Here is a 14,426-nt window from a genome sequence, read left to right as displayed (position 1 = left end):
CTTAGAGTGAAAACCCTAATTTAGGGTGAGACCCCCCATATTTAAGGATATGATGACCTCATTCCTGGCCACCATTCTTCGTCACCAACCCTCCTGAACCCTAGTTTTCGTTCTTAGAGCTTGTGAGTGCATTAGATAGCCTTGGGAGCATTCTTGAGAGTGAAGAAGGAGTCTTGAAAAGAAGGAGTGAGATTTCAGGCCTTGGATTTGGGCTTATCTTAGTGTGGAGCTTCACTTTGAGGTATAAAGCTCAGAAATTTCTCACTCTTTTAGTTTTTGCATCTTAGTAGAGTATTCTAGGGTTTTGTCCCAAAAGATGGAGACTTTATGTGATATTGTACTCCAGAGACAATGATCCACCCCCTTTGAGTATATTCAGTGGTGTAGATTCATAAAAATCCTATCTTGGACGTTAGGATCAAGCCATGCATGAGAGATGTGCTCTTTGTCATAAGAGGGTGAGTGTTTTGTGTGTTTGGGACCTATCCAGCCATGCAAATGCTTAAAGTCCCTGACTTTATGGGTTAAGAGCTATTAGAGAGTCTAGATCTGAGATATGAGCCAATGTCTTAACTGTTTAAGACCAAACACGTGAGAAGGGTGAAACTGGAGCGTACGACAGGCGTACTTCCAATACGCGCAGCGTAGGTGTCGCGCATCCCCGATATCTACATGGCAGCCGAGTACACCCAACGTAAGGAGCTGGTACGCACGGCGTACTCCCTGTCGTTGACTTTTGTTGAATTTTAGGGTTTGGGTCAAATTATGGACATTTAGGGCCATTGAGGGGTAAAATGGTCTTTTGCCCTTCTGTGAGATAGTGTAGCCTCTTGAGAGCCATGATTAATTAGGGATAATTGTTGTGTATTTTAGGCGGAGGCTAGACCGATGGTTTGAGTTCGAGTTTTGTTGACTTCTTGCAAGGTGAGTCTTCTCACTATACTTGTCATGAGTGGTACCTTGTGTGATTGAGTTGCTTATTGTGATTATTTGTGTATTTGATATTTTGCATTATGTCTTTGTGATTTATGCTGAGTATTGTTATTATTAAGCTTGCTGAGTTGGGACCGGAGGGTCCCATTGAGACACATTAACCGGAGGGTCTTCTCGAGTTATAGCCTAGAGTGGCTAATGAGTTGTATGTGGTATTTTGGGGAGCTCAGTAAGCCCCGTGTTTACCGTGTTATGTGTTATGTGTTTCAGGTAGTTCCGATGATCGCGGGAAGGCCCCGGCTTGATTGTACACACACTTGCATTGGAGATATGTCTCAGAGGATCCTGGTTTATGTGATAAACAACTTTTGATAAATAAATTGTATTAATGTTGATACTTGAGATTTTTGGGAAATATGACATATGATTTTTATGTTTAAAAATGAAACATCTGTTTTGAAAAATTTCGGTGTTACATATTTAGTCATTAAACTTTTTTTGAGAGTAAAACGAATTTTCGATTTTGTTCACATTTAGTTACTAAACTATTGAAACTGTTTATATTTTACCCTTATGATCGGTATAAGATAAAATGTGAACAGTTTCAATAGTACAGTGACAAATAGATAACGAAAAAAAGTTTAGTGACTAAATATGAACTAAATCGAAAGTTTGTTACCCTTTCAAGTCATTATCCCAATAAAGATTTTCTAATTATATATATGTAACATAAAACAAGAAAACAAATGTTTAGCAAAAATAAATAAATAACAAATTGTATCCCTTTATGATTACTGGAAATCCTCAAAACATGGAACATGTTCGTGGAAAAACATGGACCTAACAACAACCCAAATAGAAATCGAGTTGGCTATAACAAATTAATAATTATTGGCCGTCTAGCTAGGCAAATTATACATGAAATTAAGTTACTCGTTGGATTGTCTATATGTTCAACAGCAAATTAAGGTCGAAAATTAAAAAGTAATATAAAAAATCCTAACAACTGTAAAACTTTTATTTGATGTAATAAAAAATATACATACTTTTTTGTTATTTGTTGTTAAATATGACGATGAGAAAAATTATGATGTAATAAAAAAAATATATATTCTATTTCAATTATTAAAAAAAATTGTTTTTTTGTCGATGGAATGACAGGACTCCTTTTAATGTTATTTCTTTAATCTTTAATTTGTTAATTTTCAGTATTCCATTTTCCTTATGCACAAATTCACTTTTCTAATATTACACATTTCAATTAATTACAAATTTATATTCTTAAAATTGTTAGAAAATTCATTCAAGTATGGCTTTTAACGGGTCTTTGTTATGTTTTATTATGTATTTTTTGTGGGAATAAAACGCTAATCAATATAATTAAATGATATATAAATTAAACTTTAAGCTTATTCATACTACTTATATTTCTTTTTTCCATTATTACAAATTAATCAAACATAATCATAAAATAAAATAACAAACCAAGGTCGATCGAGTATCGACCCGATCTTAAGGTGATGACGATTGACGGCTGTACATATCGTTATTTGAAGCCCCCACACAAATACTTTGCCCTGAAGATTGCTTTGTCCCTGTCATTCCAAATCACCCTTAATAACGTGTAGAAAGAAAGATCTACTGAAACCACTACGAGCCGACTAAATTGAACAAAAGATGATCGACATATTCTAATTGTTGCTGACGTCATTTATTGACAAAACAAGGGTGGGGTTCTACTACTTCCGCACGTCGATCACCCATTTTGATGTTGACCACGATAACAACCAACACAAATTCAATCTATGTTTTTTTTTCATGTATTCAAAATTTATTTTGAATTCAATATACATAATAAACAAAAAATAAAATAAGAATCCCCATATCAAATTAATCATTGTTAAAATTAAACTACATTTGGTTACATGAAAATTACATTATGCTCTTTTGTATACAATTAAACCATTTTTTCAAACTATATGTTCAAAAGTCTCGACAATCTCCAATAGAGCTAGCTACGTTATCTAAGGCTGAGTGACAATAGGATATAACCTCTTCGAAGAGATGTTGCAAAACATATGCTTTTAGGCGTTGAGACAATGGGCGGGGGATGTTGCTTCTGCAGATTGGACAGCTGCTATGATTTTTCAACCATGCATCAATACAATGAGCATGGAATTGGACGCCATGGTTGCAGTTTGGAAGCTTTCTGTACTGGTCTTCCTGGGACACTTCACAAAGACACACTATGCAATCAAACACGACACCACCTTCTTTCTCTACTGCAATTACCATGGTTTTGTTGGATCTGTTGAGCAACCTCAATGCAGCCGACCACCATGATGGTGGTGGCTGTCTTCCTGAAAGGAGCCAAAAAGTCACCACGAAAGTGGACGTGCCACCAACAAATGCAGCCGTCATTTCTGTCTTCAAGGTTCTCAAGACTTGATCCATTGTTAGGTAGTGATAAAAAGCGAAGTGGAGCTGTTTTAATTGGTAATAATAGTTAAAACACATGAAGGTGCAGGTATATATACATGTTCAGTATATATTATGAAGATGGGTTATCAATCAATACGTGTAAAGTACGTAGTGAGAGGCACTTAGAAAGGTCGTTTTCAAATAGCTTATGTGGAGAAGATATTACAGTAGTGGTCTATAGTAAATTACAAAATATGGGTAGTGTTTGAATCCATATTTCATAATTAGGACTCGTACGATAGATTCTTTATTCAAAGTTTGACCCCCGACTTACCCTTATTATAATATTAACTTAGGATTTTCTTACTCTGAACTAACTATTTAAAGGTTGATTTTTTGAGTCTAATAGCCAAGTAGAGTCCCATACATGTTACATTATATCTCTATATGTTATATCTGAAATCTTCTATTTTTCTTGAATCCTCTTTCTAAAATCAACGATTTTACAATAAATGGTGAAAGTTATGTTATAATATACAAGATATTGTCGTACCGAAGAAAAACCCTCAGAGTTTTTTCAAATTTAATTATTTATGCATAGATATTCTTTTTGTTTTATTAAAAATAACTTTTATTATAATACGGTAAAGGAGAAAGCATTTTTTGTCGAAAAATATATGATATGACGCAACGTTTGTTTCATGAAACCCGTGCCATCTTGTATCCTGCCAGATTAAGAGTATAGCTGCTGCCGTTCTCATTTTCATTGTTGATTATGCAAAAAGCCCATTTTGACTTTACGTTTTCACAACAGTTTTTCCTTTGAGTGAGACATAAATGGATAAGACGTACGTACGTGATCTGCCATTAATTACCCTCGGGAGAATATTGCTCTATCGCAACATTTTCTTTACATGAGTAATAAAAAGGAAAGTTTACACGAGTATTATAGAATCAAAAAGAAAAAAAAATATATGTTTAAGAGTATATATGTGACAAACGATTGGATATATCACAAGTAACGACAGAAGCTCTAAGAAAGACTGGAGAAGAGACCCTAGCTAAGAGAATCGGTTAGCCAACTGGCCATGATCTCAAGATCATTTATGAAGCCACAGAAACTAATGATATTCTCGTGCAACTTTTTAAGAAAACACTGTTCTTATGGGTGTCTTCATGGACACCAGAGATATACAGGGGTTCTGCACAGTGGGCAGTTTGGATGCTCTTTCAACCATGCTTCAACGCACTTGACATGAAACCCATGACTGCATCTTTCTAGCATTGCCACCCTTTCTCCCAATGCCACCTTCGACATGCACACGACGCAGTCAACTGGAGAGCTACCGACACCAAGTTCCTTCAACACCATATTGGTGGTGTTATGACTGTTTAGAATCGTGTCTAACCAAGTCTTGATGGGTGTCGTTACAGATTCCACGAATCCCGCTATCATAATCATCATCATCATCATCTTGATGAACAACTATTAGTTCTGGATGAGAGAAAGAAGATGGAAACGAAATCTTTTTGGTTTGATGACAGAAATGGATTCGCGGCCTAATTTACACGCCACTGTTGGGTTATATATAGTAAAAGCTTATAGATTGGAACTAAATACATTGGTTGTGTATCTATTGAGGGAAATAAGGCACTTATTAGAATTTAATAAAAAGTGTGTTCCATGTTAATTCCAAACAGCTTGCTGGTGATAGGCCAAGTGTAAGGTGGAGCGACTATAATTCTCCCATTGCACATTTGGCGCCAGGTCAATATTTCTTGTCTATTACTTCTATCTTTCACAACAAACAACACAAGAAAATCTATCACTTCCAATTGACACCTTTAAGCACAAATATTGATGCATGTTGTACAATATAAATATAAAAGAAAGATAGGGTATCTGACCCGTTAGGAATCCCGGTACTACCATGAACCCGATGGAAGAAACTATCAACTCCGTCCACACTAAGAATCATTAAATGCCTTTTATCCGTAATTCTTGGTTTAAAGTAAATTACATTTTTGGTCCGTGTGGTTTATAGCCATGTACAATTTTAGTATAAATTTTTAACTTTTAACATGGTTCGTCCATATGGTTCCGAGAGTTGCATGTGCCATCCTGACACTAACTTCACCAATTTTCAACTGTGAAATGGTGTACAATGACCATTATACTCCGTCTTTATTTTCTTTATTTTATTGATATTTTAAATACTATAGGGATCATTTGTGTAAAGTATTTCAAAGTAAAGTATTTCAAAGAAGCATTAACGGCTTTCAGCCATTGATGACCATTCACGCGTATGAAAACAAACAAGTAATTAGGAATCGTTGAGGTATATGTTAGCACAATGTCCTTAAAATAAATTTTCTCATAATCAAACCTTTTGTTTCATAGGATACAACATATATCACTACAAAAATACTAACCTTTAGCGGCGACAAAAGTCGTCTCAATTGATCATCTCTGTAGTCCCTAATACTATTAGCGACGACATGCCGTCGCTAATGCGTCGCCGCAATTGGCTCGTAGCTAATAGCCCCATGTCGTCTCTAATACTGTCGTCTCTAATAATTGCCGTCCCTAATACACCATTGTCGTCTCAAATAGTGTTGTCCCTATTAATATTCCGGCCACCGGTAGAAGTTTTTCCGACAATACTCGCCGGAGGTCCACGTCGTAACAATTGACAGTATTCGTCTTTAAAAGCGTCGTTGCTAATGGTTTTTTTTTTTTTTAAATTTTTTTTTGAGAAAAACTTATTTTTTATAATATTAATTTATATATATTATAAAATGCTGTTTTGATAAAAATACATAAATAAATACATACCACATTATATAAAAACATCAAAAATACCATATTCCATAAACTATTTTCCAAACAAACATCAAACATACCATATCTAATAAATCTTAAACAAACGTTTAATATATATCATACATAAACTATTTTCCAAATCAAAAATAACATTCTACATATTATAAAATAAGAAATACTAGTTGTCTTCGTCTTCCCCACCGTCCTCCCCATCGTTGTTTTCCTCGTTGACTTGGTTTTTAAACGAGCGAATAATGTCTCTAATGGCCATCACAAATGCCGGGTTTTGAAGAAAAGCATTCACGTCAACATCCTACAATTAAGTCACAAACAAATAAGTTATGAACAATTCAACAAACTATCAAACCATCAAAGCACCAAATCAATTAAGTCTATAACAATTTAAGAAACTACCGAGCTACCAAAAAATACTACAAATACATTAAGTTCTTAACAATATAACAAAGCAACCAAATTTTTTAAGAATTTAACAAGTACCTGTGTTGGTTGCGATGCTTATGACTGTGACTGCCATTGGAATGAAGCACTTGTACCCGCAGCTGAAGAAGCTTTAGGCCCAATGCCTCTCACATGCCCCCTTCGAGTACCCAACACCTTCTCAAATATTGCGATCCAATCAATGGTGTCTGGATCACCACCAGAGTCGGCTATGTGATGAGTCTGTAGAGCAACCTCAGCAACTAAAACATTATGTATTTCACAAAGATTGTTAATATACGTTAAAACTAACAAAAAAATTCAACAATCTACTTCATTTTTAAGTAATAATAACTTACATATTGCTCTTCAACCAATGGATCAACAAATTCCCCTCTTTTATTTACATGCGCACGATGAAATACATCAAGTCTATTCAAATTCTGTTTAACATTACAAAATATGTTATATTTGAATAAACATTAAAAAATATGTTATAACTGAATAAACATTATTGTAACTTACTTTCTTGAAACAAGCACTACCGTAGCTGCACGTCCCTCCATGATTCTTCACTACTTGCTTCTTCCGGCATTCTTTGTTTCCAGCAGATCATTTTTGATGTTTTTTCTGTTAAGAAATGGTCAATAGCAGCATTCCAATGCTTGTCAGCCTAGCACCCAAAATGTGATGCCTCAAATGCTTCACACAACACCACAACTCTTGGAATAGCTTGAGAGAAGTACACTTAAGCACAAAATTCGGCTAGCCCTCACTTCTTGTGTCTAAGATGCCGATTTTGCTCCATATGAGGTTCCTTATATAGTGTGTCACATGTATGGTTTAACCATGTAATCCCTAATGTGCATGGCTTTTCATTTCCCCCCATGATCCAAGGGTTTTAACCTCCATGGAGCATCCATGGAGCACCCAATGGGTCCTATCCCAATCTAGTGTATCATGGACCATGAGCCCACTATATAAGAATGCAAGATTTACATAATCAATGCCCATATATTTAATTAGAATATATTAACAGATCATAAGTGTCCTTATTCTCATTTTGTCTATCCAATTGTTGAGATTCCATGCAACCCAAATGGACCATGCCAAGCCGGGTCAAGTACATACTAAATATAGTTATGGACTTAGACACCTTATCCAACAGATTAGGGCTCAAGATCTTGGAAGGATGCCTTATATGCCTGCTATATGTATATGAGAACTACATGCTAGATTAGGGCTAAGGATCTAGGAAGATGCCTTATGTGCCCGCTAAATGTGCTTATTGAATTACATGCTAGAACTGATTAGTCAGTGATATGATGACCTGAATGGGATTTGCTTGATTTGGTTACTTGATGCCCGAATGTTGCTTTCTTTGTGCTTTTAGGAGTTCTAGTTATCTTTAGCTAATTATTAAACGAATACGTTAAGTTACATATTGCGAGGACTAAATAATTTAGAAGGTTAGGTCTAGCCCTATCTCGTAGCTCTTGTTTGAGTCCAACCGTTGTAGGGTAGGACCTCTCATTCGAAAAGTTATTTGGTCTTAGTGATATGTAATGATATTCGCGAGCTAGTTAGGTACATGTAGCAGGGATTTCTTATGTAGCTGATGGCGGAGAGCGGTTCGGAGAGTTTCCCTAGGGTAAGCCTAGGATGAGATTAGTGTAGCGAGCGGTGGTAGTGAAAGGCGCTTGGTGAAGTCAAGGAAATCCTTGAGGAAAGTACGGATAGATGTGCAAGGTAGTAAAGGCCCGTATTACTGAAAGCAGAGGATCCGGACTCGAGTCAAGGAGGGCTAAGATAGAACCAGGGAACTTGTGGAGTGTGTGAGACCTCTCGAGGTTATGTATGACCCTAACGATTATGTGTTTAGTTCCAGAATAGTGGTGAAACATCACGGAGCATGAGGTTCAGGGTCTGGGTCAGGTTCGGGTGCAGGTTCAAAGCCGATTGATGATGGACTACGCGAGTTCATCGCATCTGAGATTACGATAGGAATCCTTAAGGCGACTGTGACATCCCCAAAATCGCGGCCAGAAAAGACCGATTTCATTTATGCTTTTTAAAATAATTTCAGAGTAAATCTTTTTGATTTAAAAGTGTTGCGGAATTCGTTCCCAAAAAAAAACATGATAAAATAATATTTATCAAAGCATTTCATCAAGAGATGCATTTATATAATCAAAACTCGGGATGTCATGTTCCGATACAGACCATAAAGCATAAATGATAACATTACAAGTCATTCAACAAATATATACATATACAGACTTGTAAACAAAACAACTTGATGATTCAACCATCTTATGCCCTCGCGTCACTACCTGTAATACAATTAAAACTGAGTGGGTCAGGCTTGGGAACCTGGTGAGCATATAAGGTTTTCAACCCACAATAAATATTCATATTTAATTTCACCAACCAATCACTATCCCGATTACCCATTCCCGTTATCCTCACTTTACGTCCCTAAAACAACATCTATCTCAAGGGACCTAATCTAGGATTTTCATCGGGACGGACATTACTGCTAAGGGGTTTCCTCAACAATAGATGTCCTAAAGGAAAACATGAGGGGGATAGAGTACACCGGTGAACACATCGTTCACAACACCTACAGGTTATGAACCTGCTAGCGTTCCACAGGACTGTCTAAAAAGAGTCTGTGGTCGTTATCCATACTCCGCTGAATAACTAGATCAACAACAACAACAACATCGAGGCCTCTCATCTGTTTATTACACACCAACTATCTACCCATGTTCTACCCAACATATTAGTAGATAAAAATATATATATTTTCATACATAGTTTAAAACCTGTATATCATTTTCATTCAATACATATTCCACATAACAGATGAGGCACACCCACATAACACGTATTTCATAGAAAGTAAATCAGATCTATGAGATAGAAGGGAATGAATATACATTCAAACATATAACAACAAAATTATACACATAACACGTATTTCGTATAAAATACTTCATAATTATGCGTTAGAAGAAAGTAACTACACACTCACTTGATCAGAAGATGATCAGACAACACTACGGCTTGTAGAAGTAGTATCTCTCCGCAGATCTGGAAGATCTTCACAAAAATCGAACTTCTCGCGGGCAGAGCTTCGGCTCGGGAATCACGCTCTTCGGGATTCTCGAGGCTTCGGATCTTGCTTCGGGACTCGGGAATGATACCGGGGCTTCGGGGTACTTCTGGCACGCAAAACGATGCAAAACGGGAGAGAGAAGAGAAAAAAATAGCAATTGAGTCGGCTGCCCTCGCATCCTATTTATAGGAGGCTGGAGCCTCGGAGTACGCGGGGCGTACGGCCTTACGCGGGGCGTACTGGTCCGAAATCGTCATGGCGTTCGTCATCCGAAGTCACTTGAGTGCGAGGTGCGTCATGCTTCACGGTACGCTGGGCGTACTTCGGATCAGATCGGTGACTCCTTCGGATATACATCCGAATTAAAGATTAAATTTAAATACAAATTATTTAATAAACTTCGGAAATTCATATCTTCATCATACGAACTCCGTTTTCGACGTTCTTTATATCCACGCGTAGGTGAGACTATGCTATACAACTTTCGTTTAGACTTCGTCGGCTAATTTTGAATTTATTTTTAGTAGGTCCGGACAGGAAAACTTCGTTATAAATTCATAACTTCTTCGTTTGATGTCCGTTCTCGCCTAACTTTTCATCGCTTCAATACCAACAACGAGATCTTCGATTCTCGTTTAGACCGATTCGACTAAAAACCGCTCGATCTCAAATCGAGTATTTCAGGCTGCATACCGCTAAGTCGAAACTTCAATAAATCATAACTTCCCCATACGAAGTCAGATTTGGGCGTTCTATATATATATATATATATATATATATATATATATATATATATATATATATATATATATATATATATATTTGGAAACCTCGTTTCAACTACTACAACATTATCCAAAGATAACGAGTTTATTTTACACTTAAATTTTGACGCTTATTTTTATTCTTAATTAATCAAACCACATAATTAAGCAATTAAGCACAAAACACATAATACTCAAATAATACACTCTTATTATTTCAAAACGGGTTACAAAGGTTAACCTAGACTATTACATTGCTAAAAATGGCAAGCACGGAAACACAGGCGTTACAATTCTCTCCACATTAGAATGATTCCGTCCCCGGAATCATACATCAACAAACAAATGCGGATAGCGACCCATCATGTCACTCTCCGTCTCCCAGGTGAGATTCGGCCCATTCGTGTGTTTCCATCGGACAAGCACTAACTCGACCATCTTGCGTCGCAACTTCTTAGTCTTTCGATCAACAATTGCCTCTGGTTCTTCAATCAACCTTTTGTTCTCATCGATTCTCAACTCCGAAAGTGGAATCATGTCGGGAACTTCCCCCGTGAACTTCCTCAAATAACACACATGAAAAGTGTTGTGAATTCCATTCAGTTCTTCGGTCAATTCGAGCTTGTAAGCTTGGTTCCCAATCCTCTGAAGAACTTTCAACGGTCCAATAAACCTTGGACTCAACTTTCCCCTTTTACCAAATCTTATAAGTCCCTTCCACGACGAGACTTTAAGCAAAACCGAATCTCCAACTTCAAAAGTCATCGGTCTTCGCTTTTTGTCAGCATAGCTCTTTTGACGATCCTGAGCTGCTAACATTCTTTCCCTAATTATTTTCAACTTTTCAGCAGTTTGATGGACCATCTCCGGTCCCATAAACTGCTTTTCCCCAGCCTCAAGCCAACAAGACGGCGTACGACACTTCTGTCCATACAAAGCTTGGTAAGGTGCCATCTTAATGCTCGAGTGGAAACTATTATTGTAGGAAAATTCTACCAAAGGTAAATGTTCATCCCAATTACCTAGGAATTCCAGAGTACATGCTCTCAGCATATCTTCAAGCGTTTGTATCGTCCGTTCGCTCTGACCATCAGTCTGCGGATGGTAAGCTGTACTTAAACACAACTTGGTACCCATTTCCTCTTGTAGACTTTTCCAAAATCGTGAGGTGAAACGGCTGTCACGATCCGACACAATCATTAACGGAACACCATGAAGCCTCATAATTTCCTTCACGTAAGAATTTGAAAGCTTCTCCATAGACCATTTCTCCTTGGCTGCTATGAAATGCGCACTCTTAGTGAATCGATCAACGACCACCCAAATCATGTCATGACCATTCTTTGTTCTGGGCAGTTTAGTGACAAAATCCATAGCAATGTCCTCCCACTTACCCATAGGCACAGGCAATGGTTCTAAACTCTCGTACGGTTTCTGATGTTGTGACTTTACTCTCGCACAAGTCACACACTCAGCCACATACTTTGCAACGTCAAGCTTCATCGTCGGCCACCAATAGTAGGGTTTTAGGTCCCTATACATTTTAGTGCTACTGGGATGAATCGAGTACATGGTTTTGTGAGCTTCTTCCATCAGACGGTCTCTGACTCCTTCTGTCTTAGGTATCCAAATCCGATCTTGGAACACCTTCAGTCCATGACTGTTTATACCGAACACCAACGTTTTGCCCAAACGTTCCTCCTTTCAGTCATTTTTCTCAGAAGATTCGCTTTGAGCTTTCTTTATACTTTCCAAAATAGTCGAGACAACTTCAATTCTCAACGCTCTTGGCCTTCTCCTTTCAAGATTAACTTTCCGACTGAGAGCATCAGCAACAACATTAGCTTTACCGGGGTGGTAAAGTATCTCATAGTCGTAGTCCTTGAGTAATTCTAGCCAGCGTCGTTGCCTCATATTCAATTCTTTCTGATTAAAGAGATATTGGAGATTCTTATGATCAGTAAAAAGTTTGCACTTCGTGCCATAGAGGTAATGCCTCCATATTTTTAGAGCGAAAACTACCGCTGCCAACTCTAAATCATGAGTCGGGTAATTCTTTTCATGCTCCTTCAGCTGTCGAGACGCATATGCTATCACCTTTTCTCTTTGGTTCAAAACACAACCCAATCCAACCCCAGACGCATCGCTATAAACAACGAAGTCTTCAACTCCATCGGGTAAAGAAAGTATCGGTGCCTCGCATAGTTTCTTCTTTAGCTTCTCGAATGCTTCTTTATGCTTATCATTCCAAGCATAAGTAGCTCCTTTGTGGGTCAAAGCTGTCAACGGAGTAGCGATCGAAGAAAAGCCTTGGATAAACCTTCGGTAATATCCGGCTAATCCCAAAAAGCTTCGGATCTCCGTGGGACTTTTCGGTTGCTCCCACTTTGTCACAACTTCAATCTTTGCCGGATCAACCATTATACCTTCTTGGTTGACCACGTGACCCAAGAATTGGACTTCTCGAATCCAAAAATCACATTTGGAGAACTTAGCATATAGCTTCTCCTTCTTCAAGACTTCTAACACTTCTCGTAAGTGTCTGCCATGCTCTTCTTGGCTCTTTGAATACATCAGAATGTCGTCAATGAACACTATCACAGATTGATCAAGGAACGGATTACAAACCCTATTCATCAAATCCATGAATGCTGCTGGAGCATTAGTTAGTCCAAACGACATAACCAAGAAATCGTAGTGTCCATATCGTGTTATGAATGCAGTCTTCTCTATATCCTGCTCTTTCACCTTCAGCTGATGATATCCTGACCTTAGGTCGATCTTTGAAAAATAACTTGAACCTTGCAATTGATCAAACAGGTCATCAATCCTTGGCAACGGATATCTATTCTTTATTTTTACCTTGTTCAGCTCTCTGTAATCGATGCACATTCTCATACTTCCATCTTTCTTCTTCACGAATAACACCGGAAGTTGCATCATCAGCTCCTTCATCTCCGTTGGTGCTAATCGATAAGGTGCTTTTGCTATTGGCGTCGTTCCTGGCAACAAGTCTATTCTAAACTCCACTTGTCTATCAGGCAGTAATCCAGGAAGATCTTCGGGAAATACTTCCGGATAATCACACACAACAGGAATATTCTGCATCACCTTCTTTTCCTTCTTAGCATCGATCACGAATGCTAAGTATGATGTACACACTTTGGTCAAACATTTTCTGACTTTCATTAGGGAAATGATTCCAAAATTCACTCTGCGTTTGTCTCCATACACCATAAACGAATCTTTCCCAGGCGGGTTTACTTTAACTATCTTCTTCTTGCATAAAATTTCGGCATCATTGGCGCTAAGCCAATCCATTCCAAGCACGATGTCGAAACCATTAAGTTCGATAGGCAATAATTCCTCATGGAACTCATTCCCATTCAAATCAATTAAGATGTTTTTCATACGACGGCTAAAAGGTACAAACTTGCCACTAGCTACTTCGACTAATAAAGCATTATCTAGTCTATCAACAGGCAAGGCTAGTTTTCTACCAAACTCATGCGAAATAAAGGAGTAGTTGGCTCCAGAATCAAACAAAATTTGAGTAGGTAATTCGTTTACGAGAATGGTACCTGAAGCGACATCAGCTTCATCTTTAGCAGCTTCCAGTGTCATCTGGAATGCTCTCGCCTTTGGCTTTGGCGGAATGTTGGGTCTAGCTGCCTCCTTCTTCTTCGGGCAGTCCCTTGACATGTGTCCCTCCTCACCACAACCATAGCAAACCTTCTTAGAGAGGGTGAATTCATTGGCATAGTGCCCTGGCTTTCCACATTTGTAGCATATGGTCGCTACCTCACATTTTCCATGATGCTTCTTATTACATTTGTTGCACCATTTCGCTTCGCCTCTATTTCCCCTCGAACCAGACTTCGAGAACTTGTTTTTCTTGTTGGACCCTGAAGTTCCATCGAACTTC

The 14,426-nt window shown here is 37.9% G+C and overlaps 1 protein-coding gene across 1 annotated transcript; it reads right to left on the bottom strand.

The window, feature by feature from the left end:
* Nucleotides 1-2,916: 2,916 nt before the first annotated feature.
* Nucleotides 2,917-3,354, bottom strand: LOC145098931 (RING-H2 finger protein ATL13-like). Its single transcript, XM_079036522.1, has one exon. The coding sequence runs from the start codon at nt 3,352-3,354 to the stop codon at nt 2,917-2,919; it is 438 nt and encodes a 145-aa protein (XP_078892648.1).
* Between the last annotated feature and the right edge of the window lie 11,072 nt (nt 3,355-14,426).

Source organism: Lactuca serriola, chromosome 4 (genome assembly GCF_051521515.1).
Source record: "Lactuca serriola cultivar US96UC23 chromosome 4, Lser_US96UC23_V15, whole genome shotgun sequence".
Lineage (NCBI taxonomy): Eukaryota > Viridiplantae > Streptophyta > Magnoliopsida > Asterales > Asteraceae > Lactuca > Lactuca serriola.
The sequence above is the reverse complement of the archived record's forward strand: the minus strand, read 5'-3'. Positions and strand labels throughout refer to the sequence as shown.